Raw genomic sequence first — 20,067 nt, 5'->3', positions numbered from 1 at the left:
AGATAGTGCAAAGAATAGAGTTTTCCCGCGTTTCGGAGAATAGCGGGAAAACGTTGTATGATAGCAACGTGTTTGAATAGCTATGCGTAGTAATACAAGGCGGGCCATAGGAAGGCCAGTATAAAGGGTCAGTGGCGTAAAGTTAAGGTCATTCTAAGCCAGTCTTTCTCAGTGCACGGGGCACTATATTTTTTTTTTTATTTAATTTTGACGAGATTGTTTAAATTCAAATATATATTTGTAATTTTTTTTTTATATGAATAAGTCCGATATTCACCCCTAGACATTACTTAACACTTGCGTTCGGACACAGGTTTCCATAGTTTTTTCATATATTTTATCTATGGTTTTTCCTGGGCGGTTTTTAATGTCGATTATGGGGATATTTTGCATAATTGTTTATGTCATGGTTTATTTAAATAATAAGGATTTGTAAATCTGTCTTGTTACATAAGAATGTTAATAAAATTATTAAAAGCCGGCTGCCTGCAAAGCTTGTCTGGCTCACACCTATGTTGTGTTGTGTTAATATATAGAAAGGGGGGTGGATAGTATTCTTATAAGTGTATATTATACCAATGTTTCATTAGGCCTATCTCAGTGTGGTTTCAGTGCTGAAAAGTTTAAGATCCCTGAATTTTTTTTTTTCGTAAAATGAAAATATTTAATATTCTATTTGCATTTTAATCATGTTTTATAATTTAAAAAAAAAAAAATCTTTGAAAAACAACTTTTAAAAAATCAATTATTAATGAGAGAGAGAGAGAGAAGGGGGGGTTGTGAAAACGTTGATGATGCAGATTCACGGGTAATTTCTAATATTGTATAATAATAATTAAATAAAATTTGAGTATTCTATTTTTTTGCGTACATTGAATTTTGTCTGTTTTTTCTAGTGTGATTAAAAAGATTTCAGTAAATGGTTCAATCTTGAAAAATTTGTGAAAATTTTACCTATATGGACGGACAAACACCTTTTCGAAAAGTTGAGGGTTATATTATCAGATTTATAGAAACACAACTTAATAGCTGTTTTATTTTAGGAAAAGGATTATTTGATTGTCTTAAATTCTTAACTCCTTCTGCGTGTAAGTTTATCAGAGATCGATCGTCATGATTACGAACAAAATAAAGTTTGATACCGATATATGTTCATTACAAAATCCATTCAAATCTTAGTCAGCGGAATTGTTGAATGAATGTAGTTCCGATTTATTTTAAGTAAAGGTAAAATCATAATTATATATTTAAAACGTATATTCATCTAATTAACTTACCTGGGTGTCTGACTTTTCTGAAATTCTGACATGTCACATTATGCACAATTAAAGTTTTAAAACCGTCAAAGAAATGAAGTAAACTTTTTATGTCTCGTCTTGAAGATGGCGACAAACTTTCCTTTATGCAATACAGTTAGTTGTGCCTACTTTACATTGTTACTTATGAATCATTAAATATCTAAGGTACCAAAGGATCGAATTTCATATTTTAACCCGAGTTTTAACTTTTGTAAAAGTAAGGAAAGGGCGATTTTAAACTGCCTTTGCCTTCGGCTATTAAAGGTATGACTGACTGACTTCTTTTGAATTCAATTATCAAGATATATTGTATGCAAATCAGCCATAAAACTACTGTTGTTTTCCGTTTACGCTGATTATCTTTATATACTTAGTGTCAATCAATATATCTCTATGACGTTGCAGATTTTCTCTCTTTTCAATATTAGGGAACAAATCACAATTCAATATTTTAGGATTTATATGTAGATGCTAGGATAAAGAGCTGAACAGATAGAATTTATCTATGGATAATATTGAGGATACCGTATAAGATAAATTTTATCTGTAGATAATAAATAAAGAAGATTAGATATATTTTATCTGTAAATATTAACTAAAGCTTAAGATTCATGTGCGGATTCACCTATTTTTTTCGGGGTGGGTGTTGGGAGGGGGGGGGGGTTACACAACCAAAAAAAAAGAGCTAGAGTTTTGCCTGCTTTTTAGCTTCTTTAATAAGATGTAAATAAATCTAAGAGTGGTCAGCTATTTCTTAGCTACTAGCATTATAGATCAGGCCTTTGCCTAAAAGAAAAATAAAAATGATAATAATTAAAAAAACAAGGATAGTAAGATTGCGACAAAATCTGACAAACAAATACAAATATCAAGTAAAATGAATAATGAAATTGAAATTACTAGTATTAGAAATAATTATTTGTCATTTTATTACAATCCTCCAAAAGAGATTTCAGTCTGTCTTTACTGCAATTGTCAGTTTTCAGAAACCGATCCCAAATGGCAATGTATTTTCAAAGTATGTATTTAATTTTCAGCTTGTGTGGTAACTGTTTTTCATACAGTTAAAGTACAGTGTCATGAACTCATAAACATAAATATAAATGCTGTATAAATGCTATTATCAAAACCCTACCTCTTAAAATTAAAATGACATCAGTTGAACTAAACTGTCCGGAGTATATTTTTTGCAAAGTAGGTCAAAGGTCAAGTTGCCATGCCTGTAACGCTGGTATTTTTCAATATATGTTATGAGAAATAGTGCTTTTAGATCATTGATAAAGAGCAGGAACATCAGCGGTCCGAGCACACTCCCTTGAGGCACTCCTGACTGGGCGGGGGTTTTGCTTCTTCCCATCTACATGTATTATAGCACTCGCTGGTTCATGCCACTAAGGAAGTCCCTAGCACACTGCAGTGTAGGTCTACCCTACGACTCCATAATAGTGTGCCATATAGAGAAGTCTCTCGCGGGGGACCTTATCAAAAGCTTTGGATAAATTCAAAAATATGCGGTCTGTCTGGTCACCTAGATTCATATTCTTGGCGTCAGAATCAACTGGGACTTGTATGATCTGTTTTTCCGGACTCCATATTGAGTATCATGTTGTAAATTTTGAATTTACTAGGTGGAGGTTAATGCAAAATTTACAACATGTCATGATAACTTTTGCATTTACCTCCACCTAATATATTCAAAATTTAATATTGATATTGAGCAGTAAGTAATCCATGCCTTTCTATGTATTTTTGAGATCTTGCTGCATATTCACAGGTGCTTGAGGACAGGACCCCCCCCCCTCCCCCCGATATAGACCCCCGGGCCTATTCGACTTTTTTCTCATAAGTTATTTATGGATGACACATTTGTGATATAATCTATATCATCAATTCGGAAAATTGCATGGCTTAAACAAACATTTTATAAAAATTAATACCCCACTCTATATACAATGTATATTGATTTGGGCAGATTTTATAAAATGTTTGTTTTAGGTAATTTTTCGAATTGTAGGTATAGATTATATCACAAATATGTCATTGAAAGATAATTTATGAGAAAAAAGTCGAAAAGGCCCGGGATGTCTATATCGGGGGGAGGGGGGGGGTCCTGTCCTCAAGCACCTGTGTGCAAATTAGGTCATCATGGATCTTACCATACATTCAACTACTGTGAGTGAAACAGGCCGGTAGTTAGCAGCTTTAATTAAGTCTTTTCCCCTGTCATAAAGATATTGGTACTATTGTCGATTCGAGATTTTCTAAAAAGAGAGGGGTCCAAGATCATTTTGGGTTTGTTATTATAAGTACATGTATGTAAAAATGGCCAGAAATCCTAGAGGGATGGGTCTAGACCCCCTGACCCCTTCTAGATCTGCGCATGAGCTCGAGGATAATATGTACATGATATACGCACCGTTACATACATGTTGTACGTAATAGGAACTCTGTGGACTAGTTATCAATACTAAACGGTTTGCAATTTAAGAATTGCGATTTATTGATTATATATACATGCACGAATTTAGAGGGGCTGCATGGAATTTGCAGAGTCTTATATATACTGAAGGAAATAAAAATGACTTTGGAACCACCACCATCCCGCCCACCCCCTCCCCCAAAAAACGTGGACCCCATCATCATCACCTCGAAATAGGTTTTTTTTTTTTACGTAATATGGGAAATAGATTTTAAGTTTTTTTTTCTTCCTTTGGCTTGTCAAGAAATTTCATGGAAATTTTTTGACTGGGATGGACCCCCCCCCCCCTTTGAAAAAAATTCCTGGATCCGCGTCAGATATAAATCTATATACTACATTATATTTCACTCGTGAGACAGAACTTTTTGATAGCTTCGCACTCGTGAAAATATCAAAAAATCCTGTTCCGCTCGTGAAATTAATTCCATATTCATCTACAAAACATCAAAACATTGAATATCCTCTATGTACTTATTATAGTCTCTATGAAAATTTATAATTATATTTGTTTATTTTATCTTGATAAAGCTATCTTTCCACATGGCCGTAGGAACCGGAGGGGGCCGTGCCCCCCCCCCCCCCCCCAATAATTTTGCCGATATATAGAATATACTAAATTAATAGAAAACATAGCATTGCCCCCTCAATAATAACGTCCGATGACCCTTTTTTTTTGCTTGTCAAGGAATTTTGGTAGTTGATGTATAGTGCCCCCCAACTGAAAATGTATGGTTGTGCCCCCTCAAAGTGAAATTGCTTCCTACGGGCCTGTTCGAAGTGGAAATTCAGGTTAAATAAATCGGGTTCGGAATACATAAATCTAGAAATCCTAGAAAAATTGAGAAAAATTTGCGAAGTCTTCGGGTTGAACTTGAAGCTTTGAAGTTGATATCGGCAATGACGGAAGCACTTGAAGCACAACTAGAGACTCTTACAAATGAGAATGTATTTTTACAAAAATATTTCTCACTGAGGAAAAAATGTGAACAGTTACAACAGGTAAAACAACCATTCTTCTCCAGTTTTTTTTTTTTGACAAAGCTATTTTTTTTATCATTAATTCTTTCTTTTAATTCTTATAAAAACTTGGTTGATATAGATTCATGTTAAGCATGTGAATGTTAATTAAATGTACGAAAATTTGTGTGAAAGGTGGATTAGTAAATAAAGCACTGAAATGGATAAATGATTTTTTTTATGCATGTACTTGTACAGCTGATATAAATGTTATTTTTTCCCTTTTCCTTCCAGGCCAATGAGAAGATTGTAAACAGGATACAACATGTGAAGAAACTCATCAAAAGATACAAACGAGAGAGGAGGTCTGAAATACTGCTTTATTACCATGCACTTATAAATACATGATATATACTTATGATTATCTATTTACATTCCTACTTGTACCAGTACAGGAGTTTGCAATTTTATCAATAAGTGAAAATAAATGAGAAACGAGTATGAATCATATCAGTGAGCTTCACGATAAATGATGAAACTGCTGACTCCTGTGGTATCACGGACTATGTATAAAACATTCCTGTTTGTGCACATGTCTATGAAATATATACATGATATGTGTATCATGCTGTGAAAATGAATAATAATGAATAAGATGCCAATATAAATGGATGTGCATACTAGACAAGGAATCTATAACCAGGCAGCATTTCATGGTTTATTACAGATTATAAGGGATACATTATACATGAAATCATTTTAATATTGACATTATTTATCATCTGGACCATGAATTTATATACCTGTCATAATTTCTTCTTCTAATAACTCATGTAACACAAAATACAGTAAGTCCCAACCACTTTTTAATGTGTGTTCTAACCTCAATATCTCAAAACCTTTTAAGAAAGTTTTTTGTTGGTTCTACTGAGTTCAAGATACATGTAATGAGGTTTGATTGTACCAAATTAGCATTAACCTGTGTTTCTTGATAATATTTTTTTTATTATACATGTAATGCATAGTTTTGTGATATGTGATGGTGTACATGTGATGTGTTAAGAGTGTTTCTTACAGAGTTCTTGATATTGGCATTACTCTTCATTTTATAGAATAAAAGTTCAAGTGTTTGAAGTATTTCCTTTCTGTGTAAGAACTTATTGCAATGAAAAAATGTTTTTATATTAGATAACCAAATATGAGAAACTGTTAATTAAGTAACACTTGTTTTCAGATTTCTGGCAAATCGTCTAGATGATCATGGAGATGATTACAGAAATGCCCAGATCCCTGTAATGTGGGAAGTAAGTAAATACTGTAGCTCTCATTGACAAGTAGTTATCTGTATTCTTACTAGCTTTTTTTTAAAAAAAAAAAAAACAATGTAAGTGGAAAAAATCTGTTTCTTTTGTAAAATTTTCAAAAATTGATTACTTTACCTGATACCTTTAACCATTTGTACCAAGGTCACTTGATTATGGTGACTTATTGTGCATGCATGAGTCTCCACAATCAAAAAACTTCCAGCTTTACATGTGTATGTCAGATACCAGCTTAATAATATTCACATTACATAAATACTCTTTTAATTGTGAAAATAAAAGTTTTAAATGAGTTGATGGTTTTAAATTTATTGACAGGAAGATAAGATATATGACCCAGTTCGACCAATGAAAAGCAGCGATTACAGGTCACAAGGGGTTAAACATTCTTCAGACATCATCTCTGCTGTTAGTCCTCGAGTTCTAGCAGACATGGGGCAGGTTTCCTCCAGTGAGTACATGTGTACTTAAAATAAAAACAAGAAATTTAGATTAAATGTCTTAGGGTATTAACTTAGGATATGTACCTGAAAATGCACAGAAAATGTCCAGCTTTTGGGCTTTAGAATAGCAGAATTTATTGGTAAGAAATCTGTACACAGCTAAATTCTGTGTATAGGTTTTGATAGTGGTGATATGGTTATTATACCCCCGCTCCAAGGAGAGGGGGGTATACTGTTTTACCCTTGTGTGTCTGTCTGTCTGTCTGTCTGTCTGTTTATCCATCTGTCTGTCTGTCCGTCTGTCTGTCTGTCTGTCTGTCCGTAACAAACTTTGGTCGCAGTTTTCTCAGCAACTACTCATCACAGGTGCTTGAAATTTTAACACACTCTTTGTTTAGGCATGCCATATGGTGGGATTCATTTTTGTACGAATCCGATGTCAACTTCCTGTTTATCCGTGCGTCTGTCCGTATCACACATAACAAACTTTGGTCGCAGTTTTCTCAGCAACTACTCATCACAGGTGCTTGAAATTTTAACACACTCTTTGTTTAGGCATGCCATATGGTGGAATTCATTTTTGTACTAATCCGATGTCAACTTCCTGTTTATCAGTGCGTCTGTCCATACCACACATAACAAACTTTGGTCGCAGTTTTCTCAGCAACTACTCATCATAGGTGCTTGAAATTTTAACAAACTCTTTGTTTAGGCATGCCATATGGTGGGATTCATTTTTGTACGAATCCGATGTCAACTTCCTGTTTATCCGTGCGTCTGTCCGTACCATACATAACAAATTTTGGTCATAGTTTTCTCAGCAACTACTCATTGCAGATGCTTGAAATTTTAGCACAATCTTTGTTTAGGCATGCCATATAATAGGATTCATTTTTGGAACAAATCCGATGTCAACTTCCTGTTTATCCATGAGCTGTCTGTACCATACATAATAAATTTTGGTCGTAGTTTTCTCAGCAACTACTCATCGCAGATGCTTGAAATTTTTTCTTTGTTTAGGCATGCCATATGTTGGGATTCAGTTTTTACAAATCCGATGTCAATTTCCTGATTATCACTGTGTTTGTCCATAACTGAACTTGTGTATTCACATCAGAGCGGGGGTATTATTAGTGAGCATTGGCTCACAGACTTCTTGTTAAAAATATACTAGGACTGAGGTAATAATCTGTTTAAGTCATGCTTCTTCTCCTACCTGATTTCAGTGTTACTAGTACTTGGTGCACAAGTAGGTGACATCAAGATACAAATCTAATCAGTTTTTGATTCCATTAAAAAGTGTTGTCATGGCTAATAAGATTTGATTATTATACAGAATTATTTCAAAATCCTCCTCCTCCTATAGTTTTGTTCTCCTTAATACATTACTGCAAGCTTACACACAATCAGGATACATAACTCTGTAGATGTAAAAGTTCAAATAAAAAATTACAAACCTTTTAAATTGCATTAAACTGGCTTTGAAACTACTTATATGGAGATTATTATTATTTTTTTTAATGTGTCAGGTAAATCTAAGAAGAAGATGGAGAAAGTGAAGGATTTTGTGGGTCCCAAGAAACCTGCCAATGCCTTTTTGTTGTTTTGTCAGCACCGGAGAACAGCAGTAGCCGAGGATTACTTTAAGGTGTGTTTAATAATACAGTGCAGACTCGTTATTACAATGTTCATTTTGTCACGGTAAAATATCGTAATACCGAGGGCAACGTAATAAAAGTTCCCAATAAAATCCAGTAAAACATCGTTTTGAAAGCTTGTTGTTGTATTAGGAGATGTATTTTTCTCCTTTTGTTTCCTTCTTCTGTTCAAATTCTTCATTAAAATGCTATATACATATAATTTATTAATAACTTATCTTGAATAGATATCTTCATTATGCTACTTCTTCTATTTCATTCATTTTAAAAGAAATGTGCACATTTTTTATAAAAACTTCGGCAATCTTCATTTATCTGCCGCCATTTCTGTTTACTTTTACTTTCGTTTCTGTCTAGATAATGCTAGGGATGGGTATCGGCAAAAATTTCATATCGTGATATATCACGATTTTTTCCCACAAATATCACGATAAATCGTGATATTTTTACACACAATTTTTACTACAATTTCAAATGAATTTCCGAAATATTTCTTAAAAATATGCTATAAAAACATAACTTTATTTTTAAAATTTTTATTAATTTGATCTAAAGCTCGTTTGGATGCCGTTGTTTAACTGTTTTCAACATTTTTTACACTTCCTGTAATAGTCATTCCATAGTTTGAACAAATAAATGAATAATTTCCAGAATTTATAGTTATGTACGAAATACCGGTATTTTAGTCTCCGTATCACGATGCGTATCACGCAATAAAAAATCGTGATATACCGGTATACCGATAAAATCGCACATCCTTAGATAATGCGTTTGTAAAATTTTCAATGTCTTTGTATCGTTACTACATAAACAACAACAATACATCACTTGGCGGTTTTTGGTGTTCAATGAGCTTAGAGCTGCAGTGAACAACTGATGAAAGTGGGCAGTGTGATAGGCATATTCATGGACAGGATTTGAAAACACGCTAAATGTCAAAATAAATTTGAATTTTTAAATTACTGAACAGAGTTCAATTAGCAGTTCAGCAATTATCTATTTTTATTTCTGCTGACACCTGTGAGGTAGTCCAAGCCACTTTTCAAGCTGTTAAAACGTTATTGGAGTTCAAATTTTGCCAAAATTATGTTTGATACCCAAGCTGTCCATTCCGCAGTTTAACTGCAAACAAAATTACACATTATGTATTTAACATACATGCATACGATTAAATGTAACCTTTTATTTAATAAATTAATTTTACTTATTAACCATAGTAAATAAAAATAAATAAATAAAATTAACTTAACAGAGATAGAAAAACTAGAGACTACATTTATAAATGAACAGTTTAATTGTTTAACAATGGCTTTGACACCTCTCCAATTCTGCTGATCTCGCTAGAACAGTCAAGGTGTGTGCAGTTAAGCATCACTAATCACCTAACAGCCCTGCAAGTTAACACTCTGTCAGAGCACAGGTGTTTCAGTGTTTATTTAGCTTCTCCTTAAGTGTCTACCGTCGATCAACACTGAATAAACACGGAGTGAAAAAAATTTTTGGACAGAATTTTTACATCATAATACTGAGTCCCGGCATTTTAGGACATCGTAATAAACAGTTCTATTTTGTATAGATTTGTTAAGAAATGGTTTTGTGCTTTGAATTTACAATGTAATAAGCGTTCTATCTTATAAAACCGTCACCGTAATAACGAGTCCTCACTGTAGTAAAATTATGGGGGATACTGAACTTAATCATATCACCAGATTTATAAATTACCTGCGTAAGTACAACATACATGTAAATGCTTATTAAATGTCTGCATATATTTAAAGTGCATATCAGGTTATGACTAGTTTGTACCAGGTTTTCATTTAGTAATATATTAAAGTAGTAATTTTGTTACTAAGGGAATTTGTGAAATACCCTCTGGTTAATTCCATTTTGCCTTTGCTGTGTGTAAGACCAAACTTTTTCAGCATCACTTTTAAAAGTTCATTGTAATTTTTGTTTTAGGAAAAACATGAAGAAATATCAAACCATGAATTAACTCGCAGAATTGCACTAGAGTGGAATATTCTCAAACCAGAAAAGAAAAAGGTAGTATGCGATATGCTTTCATTTTGTTTTACTTGTTTACACACAAAAAGGATCGCGGACTACTCTAAAAGCAGAAACAAGTTAAACTCATTTGTATCATGAACTCTAACAATTCTACTTAGCCTATCAGTAAGCATGTCTTCTACTATAATGTGGGAGTGACACATGAAGACAAAAATGATGAATTACAAGATGAGAGTTGGGAGAAAATGTTTTTTCCCCATTTCTTTTGTGAGTGAACATGCATGTTTTCCTACACTCTGCTTTCCTATACCATAGGTATAGAAGTTCAAATTTCAAAGAGAAATTTTTCATGCCAAGGGACATAGATATTTTGTTATAAATATAATTTTTTTCATAGAATCTAGTCCTTGAAATATATGGAGTTTATATATTTAAAGTAAGACCTATGGATATAAGAGGAGAAGAGAAATTTATAATTGCAAGTAAATACATCTGAAATCTTGTAGGTTTACTTTGATATGTATGAGCACGAGAAAGAACAATATGAGAGAGAAATGAAGATCTATCAAGAACAGGAGCTGTCGAGGAGGAGTGACAGAGAGATGACCCGAGGACTAGACAGGTCCGAGGAGGCTGTAGACGCAGCAGCCATGGGAATGGAGGCCCAGAGTGCTGTAGACGCTCTCATGATGGACAACTGACAATTCAGCTGGATCAAATCCAGTTCATTCTCAATGCTTTATAAGTCCTGCTTCATGGTAGCAACGATTGCTGAAACTGTACATCAGACTTTATCTTATTTGTTACTTATCTGAAAGTTCTGTGGCAAAAGCAATTTAAAAAAAAACCCACATCTGAAATAATTAGGTTATATACAATATAAATGGTATATATATTCATTGAAGAATTCAGCCATTTTGTATAGACATGTTATTGAATGCAGAAAATAATCTCAGGAATGATATTCTTGTAGTAGTAAGGCTGGTGTACCCAACAAACTTGTTATCAGAGACAAGGACACACTGTAAATGAACTTAATTTAGTGGTAATCACATTTAGCTCCTTCTCGCTGCTTAATCAAAATCATGCTAATGCCTCAAGATGACTAAAACAAATACATATAAAAGTTTGGCTCCAAGTTTACTAATTTATGATGGTGCTTATCAGATCTCTAGGAATACTGCTCTAATTTTAAGTGGGCTAATTTTAGTAACTTTACAATATAACTGGTACAGTAATATAGCTGAGGTAGGTGGGCTGTATTTCCAAATATTTGCCAATAAAATGAAAGTCGTGCATTTATGCTTTTGCATCATGTAACAGGTCGGGTACACTACCTTTTATGGAAGGCACTTTTCAACACGTGATGATGTTTTCGTCAAACCCTTTCTCCAATCGATTGAATGAATCGCAAAGCATGACGGTCTACTATATGTTTACGATTCAACAGCGACATCTGGTTTTCGTCAGATTACTGTATAATATTTACTTGGTCACCAGAAACACCGTACAGCTTCTTTTTTACTTTATAAGACTGAAATTGAAAGATTATACATGTATTCCAAAGGCACTGTTCCATGCTCACATTTAATATTGGAGTTGTTTTAGATGATTAATATTGCTTCAAATACGGCACAAGTGCTTTGACGTTTGTACATAAAAACATTTCAATGATATTGAGGAATTAAATAATAATTGCACACCTTGTACTGCTGTCTAAAACTATGTACATGTATATCACATGAAAAAAAAAAAACACACTCAGTTATCGACACAATAGCACCTACGTCACTTTGAACAATACTTTATGCCGATGTATTACAAGTTGATATAAGGCTTCATAAAGCAAATTTTGTAAATGTGAGCATAGAAATGAAAAATTGTACATCATTTTCAATATTTCTTTCATAAATATCAAAAAAGAATTAAAAATGAGTTTCCAAGGGACAATTCAAGTTGCCCTTTATTTTCAACACGACTGAGTTCATATTGACACTTGTAGTAGCCCATAATGCATTGCGACTCATTCAACAGTCGGTCAAGTGAACAGATAGCTAATTTACATGCAGATTTATGCTGACATCAGAAAATCTAGTGGTCTCGACCTGTGTAAACTCTTTAAAGTGTTGTGTATATCATTACTACATGTAGGTGCCAAGCTTTTAAATTTAGGATCTTTAATACATTTATAGATAACACTCTGACTATTTGAGTTTGCTACCTGGTTCATATTGTAATGTGGTGAAAATCCTCTCAAGACATGAAATTACTTGTATAAGTGAGATTTGATTTTATTGAACTTGATTAAAAACTATTGGGGGGGGGGGGGTGTTAGTTTATATTTATGGTTATTAACAATTTCTTTAAAACTGAATAGTTATCTAGTAAAAAGGTATCATGTAGCTGAAATGTGCAATAATTTTAGGGAATAATTGAAGTACTGAAGTACAGTACTTTAGGAAGCAGTTACTCTTGATTGGGCCAAAATGTGATGTACATGTTATGTATATATATATATATATATCCAAAAAATGAAAAGAAATATCACAGTGTCCGGTAATTAATATGAAAATGAAAAATAACAAGGCAACAATGTTAGTAAAACGTAAGCGCTTTCATTATACTTCTTCAGACGTTTTACAATTCAAAACAATTCAAACATGTGACGTTATAACGCTACCTGATGATCATCATTGTAAAACGTCTGAAGAAGTATAATGAAAGCGCTTACGTTTTACTAACATTGTTGCCTTGTTATTTTTAATTTTCATATATATATATATATATATATATATATATATATATATATATATATATATATATATATATATATAATCCTGGTCATTATTTCCATTAAGTCATGCAATAATCTGAGTGGTGGTGTAAATCATTCACACTCTTAATACATTTGTAATATAAATTGTAGATTGAATTTGATAGTGTGTATAAAATTTTTTATGTGTAATTAAAATAATTTTGCATGTTAAAAACCGTGTGCAATAAAAAACAGACATCAAAGATCCTGTTGAGTTTTTTCAAAATTTCTCAGTAGAAAAATCAATAAATATTAATACCGGTAGATAGAAATTTCTCCATCTTGAGAGTTACTAAGATCTGGTATGCCAATTACCATGATCACTAACAACATATATTTCTAAAGAAAGAAATCTTTTTGTACAGTTCTTCAAAATCTGAAAAAAGCAAAGCTAAGAGTGGAAGAATATGATTTGATATGCTCCCAGTTTGTATTCTGAGGTGTCTACAATTACTGCAGAAATGGATTTCTGTAGGTTTCTGACATTTACCTTTGCATTTAAGCTGTATGACTATTTCATTTTGATTGAATTTATAATTGATCCAGTTTATGTGTGAAATAATATTAAGCACATATGATATAAACAAACGATAGATGCCTGGATTGGTATAAATTTTGGAACTATTTTGGTTATAAATTATGCAAATAATAAATTTTTGAAATACTAAGAAATTGTAAACTCTCTATGATATTCAAAATTCTACAACTTTTTGTCACTTAAAATCCCATTATTGTGAAACTTTGAATGAAAAATTAAATTGATACAAATATTCTATCAAAATACTATTGAACTAAATGCTGCTTCTTTCAATCGGATGACAAAAAAAAAGGGGGGATATCCATTTTACATCTCTGAATAGTGTCGACCAATTGCTTCATTTTAAAAGCTGTCAGAATCAAGTGTTACTCTTGTCATGAATTGCGGACTAATGACCTGACCTATTGATTGCTGGTCCTTTAAGTTACAAGCTTTCCAGTCCTCCATTTTATGCTGCTACCACATGTAAAGATCGAGAGATAAAATTTCAGATTCATTTTAAAATGCCCAATAATCACTTATGTCACGCAGATAGCACTTTTTATACAAGTGGATCTGCTTGTTTGCAATAATTTTGAAATGGGATCAAACTAAGTCATACACTTTGTTAAAATTTAGCAACACTTTTCAGAGGTGGCAAGCATATAACATTTGCTTAAAAATTTGGATACTCGGAACATTTTGTTTAGAATAATAACATAATAACCATGCACAAACATGAATGATGGAATTGTACTTAGTATTTCTTCTCTCTCAAAAATTAAACCATGAGACTGTTGATTTTATTTATTTACTATATCCATTCAACATGAACATAATGATGAATTCTCTCCTGCACTCAGTATCTCATAAAATTAACAATACACATGTGTTCTGTTTTCAAGGAAATCCTGAATTATGATGAGAAGTTGATATCAAGTGTATTATATATATGTTCAAATATATTGAGGAGAAAATTGCTTTTCAACATAATTCAGATTTTCCAGTTTAAAGCATTAAAGTACACGTAATCCATTTTGTAGATTTTCTGCATGAAGTATATATGGTGTTTGACTAAAGTTTTCACAGTTTTTCCTCAATTGATAAATTTAGTCTTCAATAAAATAATATATATATAGAAAATTTCAGATATCAAAAGACACAGAACACTGTTTTTTAGTTAGCTATGTAGATGATTTTGTGCCTTTCAATTGTTTCAATGTCTCTTTCTAGCTGTTTCATTTCTGCCTCCATTCGTTCTTTCCTGTTCTTCTTGGGTGCTGTGTCGGGAACCACTGATAATCCTTGATACTGGTCATGAATCTCTTCCCAGTTTTGTTTAAGTCCCTTGAGTATAGCTGCCCTCTCTTCTTGAGATAGAGATTTCATGGCCCCACGTCTGAAATGTTCGGCTACATAAGCATCATATTCCTCTTGTGCTTTCTTCATTTCTTCCTTTCTTTTGGTCAGGTATTTCGGTGTTTCTCCAAAGTCCTATTTAGGATCATATCAAAATTAAAAATTTTCTTCATTTTACAGCAGAAAATTTTTGTAGACATTGTATATTAAAATATGATATTTAGAAGAGAACAAAGCATAGCACCTTTGATACAGAACTAAACTGAAAGAAACATGTTTCCTAGTTCTTACCTTCTTATTCGTATAGACAGGTTCTAAGCCAGATGGCTCCAGCAAGTTTTTGTGACCACCTCTTGTGTCTACATATACCTTCTGTGGTTGTTTGGGAACGGATGTTATGTTTTGAACAGCGTTTGTTGTGATGAAGTTTTTGGAGGTTTTTAGACCCATGAGGGGCTTATCATCCACCTTTGGAACAGGGGGCCTCCTTCTATTTTCATCGGGATAATGGAACTGTTGATCTGGGGGAAGATCTGTTCAGAAACAAAAGTATTACGATTATTCATGTATTTGGTACTAGCATTATATTCTTATTTCCATCTGCACTGAAAGTTTTCTATATCATTATAATATTACAAGTACCTGTATATTTATTAGAAATTGAACAAGATTTCTGTAAATTTCCCATAAGTGTACATGCATTAATTCCTAGTCTATAACTTGTTATTTTAATGAATTGATTTGCAAGCCTGTATAAAGACGCACTATATGAATTAAATACATGTATACCTTTAGGTAGAATGATATCCTTGGAACGTTTCTTTAGGAAATCATCTGTAGTTGGGACTGGTACCTTGGCCTGACCCATGGTCTTATGGTCTCCTCGACCTGAGGCATATTCCTGTTTCACTGTATCACGGAACTTTGAATTGTACCTGATTCATAAAGATAAACAATATTCACATGATTACTATGCACTGGGATCTATAGTGGCAATTCTTAGTTACATTAAAAGTTTGATTTGACTTTATTGAGGCGAGTTTGTGCATTTCAGAACTCTCTAAATTGAATAATACTGAAGAGTCATTTAGAATGCAGATTGTACAATCACATGATAACTTAGAAGGGTTTGTTTCCCCAAAGTATGCATAGATAAAATTAATAGATGTTTAAAAAAAAATTCTAACTCGGAGATAATTGCATGTCGAAATCATTTTCAGCAGTTGGTACACATGCAATATTTTAACATTTAAGCTCTTTCTGAATAAAATACCTATAGGTTCGTATAGATATATTCGCAAGTTTTACCTATATACATTTTATCATTTATGCGACGAAAAACTCACAATTACCGTTTACGTGGTGCACAAAGCTATGAGATTTACAGAAACGAAAAATATTTTTCTTTGTATTACCTTGGCTGTTTAATTTTCTTCTCTTCCTCTGTAGGAATAAGGTTATAGATGCTTGCTTCATCAAACATTGTGATATGAATACTGCTTAAGTGATATAAACAATAAAACAGTCCCTATTTTCTGCCTGTCAACTGGTTGACAACACGGCAGCAGTATAAATATGTTCCGTAGTTACATGTAACCAGGAAGTACGTCATCAAACATGCCACGTAACTCTAGATGATCCAGATAACTTCGCTAAGGAGTTACCTCCCGTGTTCCATTTGTTAGACACGCACAAACCGTACCTTTAAATGAATGGCTAGCAATTTTTTCTTCTATTTTGCAATTTGATTTCATTTCAATTCCTTTTAAAATTTGATTTCTTAATATTTCTTTCCTATAAATAAAACGTTTCTTGAAGATTGAAAAAAAATTAAAAAATTATTTCGCTTTTCATAGTAGGGAAAATTGTTTAAAGCTTTATATTGCGTATCTGAGCTAGAAAAAATAAAAATATGAGATTGAGTGTAGATGAACATGATATTTGTTATTTACGTTCAAATTAAAAATTTTCACCGATTTTGAACTTGAATAACCCTACGTTTCTATTGTTAAATTGACTTTAAACTGTGTATGATATTTAAATGCGGAGTCGGTAAATAAATCGGTTATTGTTTTAAATTTCTAATATCTATGAAATGCGATTGATTTAAATTGTGTCATTTACAGGAAAGTCCTATCTTTATACAAAGTAATAAAACAAATAGAAAGATCTTTTTAATTTTAGTTAGTCTGAACTTATCAAAAATACGCATTATATGACTTTAAGAAAAAAAATTAAAATGTTTACCTGACTTTTCTTGGCATGTTTTATGAGATGTTGATATTATGCATTTATATGCAACAAATTTTAAGCACCTAAACACAGGGGCTAAGCCCGTTTTGACCCCAAACTCTTCGTATCCATAACTGGGTACGATTGAAGAATTTGGAGTCATTTAACGGGCTTAGCCCTGAGCATCTAAATGTCTTATTTGCAACAAAAAAAACCCCTTTTTTTAAAATATTTTCTCGAAAAAAAAAATAGACAAAAAATTTAAAAAATTAAAAAAAAAAAACAATTAAAAGTAATCATAATAAAAATAAATAAATAAATAATTTAAAAATAATAAGAGCTTAGTACATGTATATCTTTAATGATGAAATCATATGTCGAAAGAAATTCCTTTCATCCATGAAATTGAAAATAAACATTTATTGCGGTATACCTCCTTGAGGAATTACATTAAAACAGAGAGATAGAGGATCCTATACATAGTAGGATCTCGTCTCTTCTCACTCGTTACCGGGTGATGAATGAAAATAGTTATTAAATTTCTATGCAAAGCAACCAAAAATGACCTTAACCCCCCCCCCCCCCCACACACACACACTTGGAAACGAACGGACACCCTCCCTAAAAATAGTGGGGTAAGGATCGATCGAGAGCAACACATTACATGTAGTATATGTACATATGAAGTAAAGAGACCCCCTCCCCCCCCCCCCCCAACACACACACCGAAAAAAAAAATTATTGGGTTTATGCAAGCTGTTTGTGCGCTTATAATTTTAACACACCTGTCTTAAGACATGTCGTTTTATGGTATGAAATTCCTGTTCGCCCGACTGCTAACTATTTCATATCTGGCTCCGAACTTAAATACGTGTACTATGAGGCCTAGAATATCATAATCAAATTTTGTAAGCTGATACATCTCGGGTAGAAGGAAAGTGTGTCGCGCATTAAAACTAGGCCACCGTGACTTTTATTGAAGATTATATGAGATGGCCAAATATGACAAAAACCCTGCCCGACTCGTAACTGAAAAACTATTAGACTTAGAATCAGCAAACTTAGCCAGTTAATGCATGTTATGTAGAAGTGTGTTGCACCATGTAAGAGTATTGCAGTAACCTTATTCATAAATTTTACATCAAGAAAATACACTTTTATTCATGATGTACTGTAAAGCTTTATATATGAAATATAATACTAGTATTTCTATTGTTTCTAGGAATAACGAGAAATTTTACTTTTCCCATGAAAGTAAGCCATGGTGAGACATTTTGATAAGAGTCTGTCAAGTTAAAGATGAATTTTTGAGTTCAATGTAAGAAGACTGTCTTAATCATTTATGTTAGAGCATCTTTGATCAAGCAAGCAGATGTTTTCTATACCTCTTTGGAATTGGGCAGAGGGATCTGACCGGTTAATTGCAATTGATAGTGTCTGTCAAATTAAAACAGTTCTTGATGGCTAGCCTTTATTTAAAAAATAATTTGGTAAAAAGTTATCAAAATTAATTTGATATTGTAAAATCTAATATTTTTATTTTAGTTTCTATATCTCAAAAAAAAAAAAAAAAAAAATGCAGAGGGCTATTTCTCGTGATGATGACAGATTGATACACTTAAGAGCCAGTCTTAATGTCTAATAATGACCATAATGATTAGCATTTTGACGTTTTAATATGCTGGGGCATTGTTCATCATTCAGAAAAATACAATAAACAAAGCTGCAGATTGGGCATTTGTGTAACTTTAACACAATCAGTCGAGATATGTACAGCGTACTTTTTGTTCTTATTAATAACTAAAGCATGAAATATATGGAATATATATGAGATGCTAATCAATATTAGGTATGGGAAAAAAAAAATCATTGAAATCTTTGTACCAAGGTTGACATGTTTTTCTTCAATGAACACTCTTCTGATTATAATAATTAATAAACATTTGACGGGCGTATCATGTGCCTTCCGTTGGAGGTGCACTTTAATTTTTCTTTTACTTATCCAAAAAAAAATTTGAGTTCGATATTTTTGAGCTGGTGTGGACCTCTCCCTCTTACCCTAGAAAAAAAATACTACATGGATCCGCGCATGATTTGTGGAAATCTGACGATGAATCCCTTGCAAGCATGACTAGTGGTAACTCTCAGAACCAAACTTTGAGCTAATTACATCACTGGCAAAATTCAACACTGAACATTGCAACATTTTCTTATCACAAATGAAAAATGAATTTTGTCATCATTTAACCTAGTGCTAATTGTAACTGTAATTGTTTCCCAAACACCCCCTCCCCCAACTTCATTTTTTGGTTCTCCATTCCCTACAAGCTTCGTAAAATAAGCCAATTCAGAAGTATTATAGATTTACATTTCATTTTCCGAAGTATTTTTCGGAAAACAACGCCAACAAAGACATATGAGTATTAGCCAATCGGATTTCAGTATATTTTCTAATTCTTGGATTTTCTTACTAGCATTAAGATTTTTGTATCAGCCGACCAGAGCAAAGCGCATGTGCCAATTCATCTACGTCATCTTGTCAACAGCACTTATATATTATATACATATATACTGAGTGTCAAAGTATTTCATCAAAAATAAGAAAGTTAAAGCTATTTCAAATATATCACTAATTTCACACATCGCGCGCACGTGAAAGCATGTGCACACAAAATGACCTTCATTCCAAACACCTACACAACATGCTTATTAATCCTAAAAAGGTTTCATCTCAATCGGATGAATAATTTTCAAGAATTCTCGCGGAAAAAAGTAAGGAAAAGAAGAAGAAAAAGAAGAGTTCGTTTGGGGAACATAATTAACACACAGACATTAAGGCACGGTGATTGATTTGGATAATCTTTTCATATGGCATGTAGTGTGTCGGGAAAATTATTTTTTGAAATTACTTACAACAACCTATCCCTAAATTTAATTTCGGGAAAAAATATATAAGGCATATACGAGCTTATTTTTATTT

General features: G+C 32.7%; 2 protein-coding genes across 2 annotated transcripts; one reads left to right on the top strand and one right to left on the bottom strand.

Moving 5' to 3' along the window:
- The first annotated feature begins 4,628 nt into the window (after nucleotides 1-4,628).
- LOC133193777 (uncharacterized) lies at nucleotides 4,629-10,958 on the top strand. The gene is made up of 7 exons (XM_061329708.1): nucleotides 4,629-4,776; nucleotides 5,029-5,099; nucleotides 5,969-6,038; nucleotides 6,375-6,507; nucleotides 8,029-8,147; nucleotides 10,117-10,200; nucleotides 10,671-10,958. The coding sequence occupies exons 1-7, from the start codon at nucleotides 4,675-4,677 to the stop codon at nucleotides 10,863-10,865; spliced, it is 774 nt and encodes a 257-aa protein (XP_061185692.1). The 5' UTR covers nucleotides 4,629-4,674; the 3' UTR covers nucleotides 10,866-10,958.
- Nucleotides 10,959-14,288: 3,330 nt separating this feature from the next.
- LOC133193776 (enkurin-like) lies at nucleotides 14,289-16,456 on the bottom strand. The gene is made up of 4 exons (XM_061329707.1): nucleotides 16,271-16,456; nucleotides 15,645-15,790; nucleotides 15,147-15,388; nucleotides 14,289-14,990 (listed from the first exon to the last, which is right to left on the bottom strand). The coding sequence occupies exons 1-4, from the start codon at nucleotides 16,336-16,338 to the stop codon at nucleotides 14,673-14,675; spliced, it is 774 nt and encodes a 257-aa protein (XP_061185691.1). The 5' UTR covers nucleotides 16,339-16,456; the 3' UTR covers nucleotides 14,289-14,672.
- Between the last annotated feature and the right edge of the window lie 3,611 nt (nucleotides 16,457-20,067).

Source organism: Saccostrea echinata, unplaced genomic scaffold (assembly GCF_033153115.1).
Source record: "Saccostrea echinata isolate AGI-Se365-2 ecotype Australia unplaced genomic scaffold, CSIRO_AGI_Sech_v1 ptg000028l, whole genome shotgun sequence".
NCBI lineage: Eukaryota > Metazoa > Mollusca > Bivalvia > Ostreida > Ostreidae > Saccostrea > Saccostrea echinata.
The sequence above is the reverse complement of the archived record's forward strand: the minus strand, read 5'-3'. Positions and strand labels throughout refer to the sequence as shown.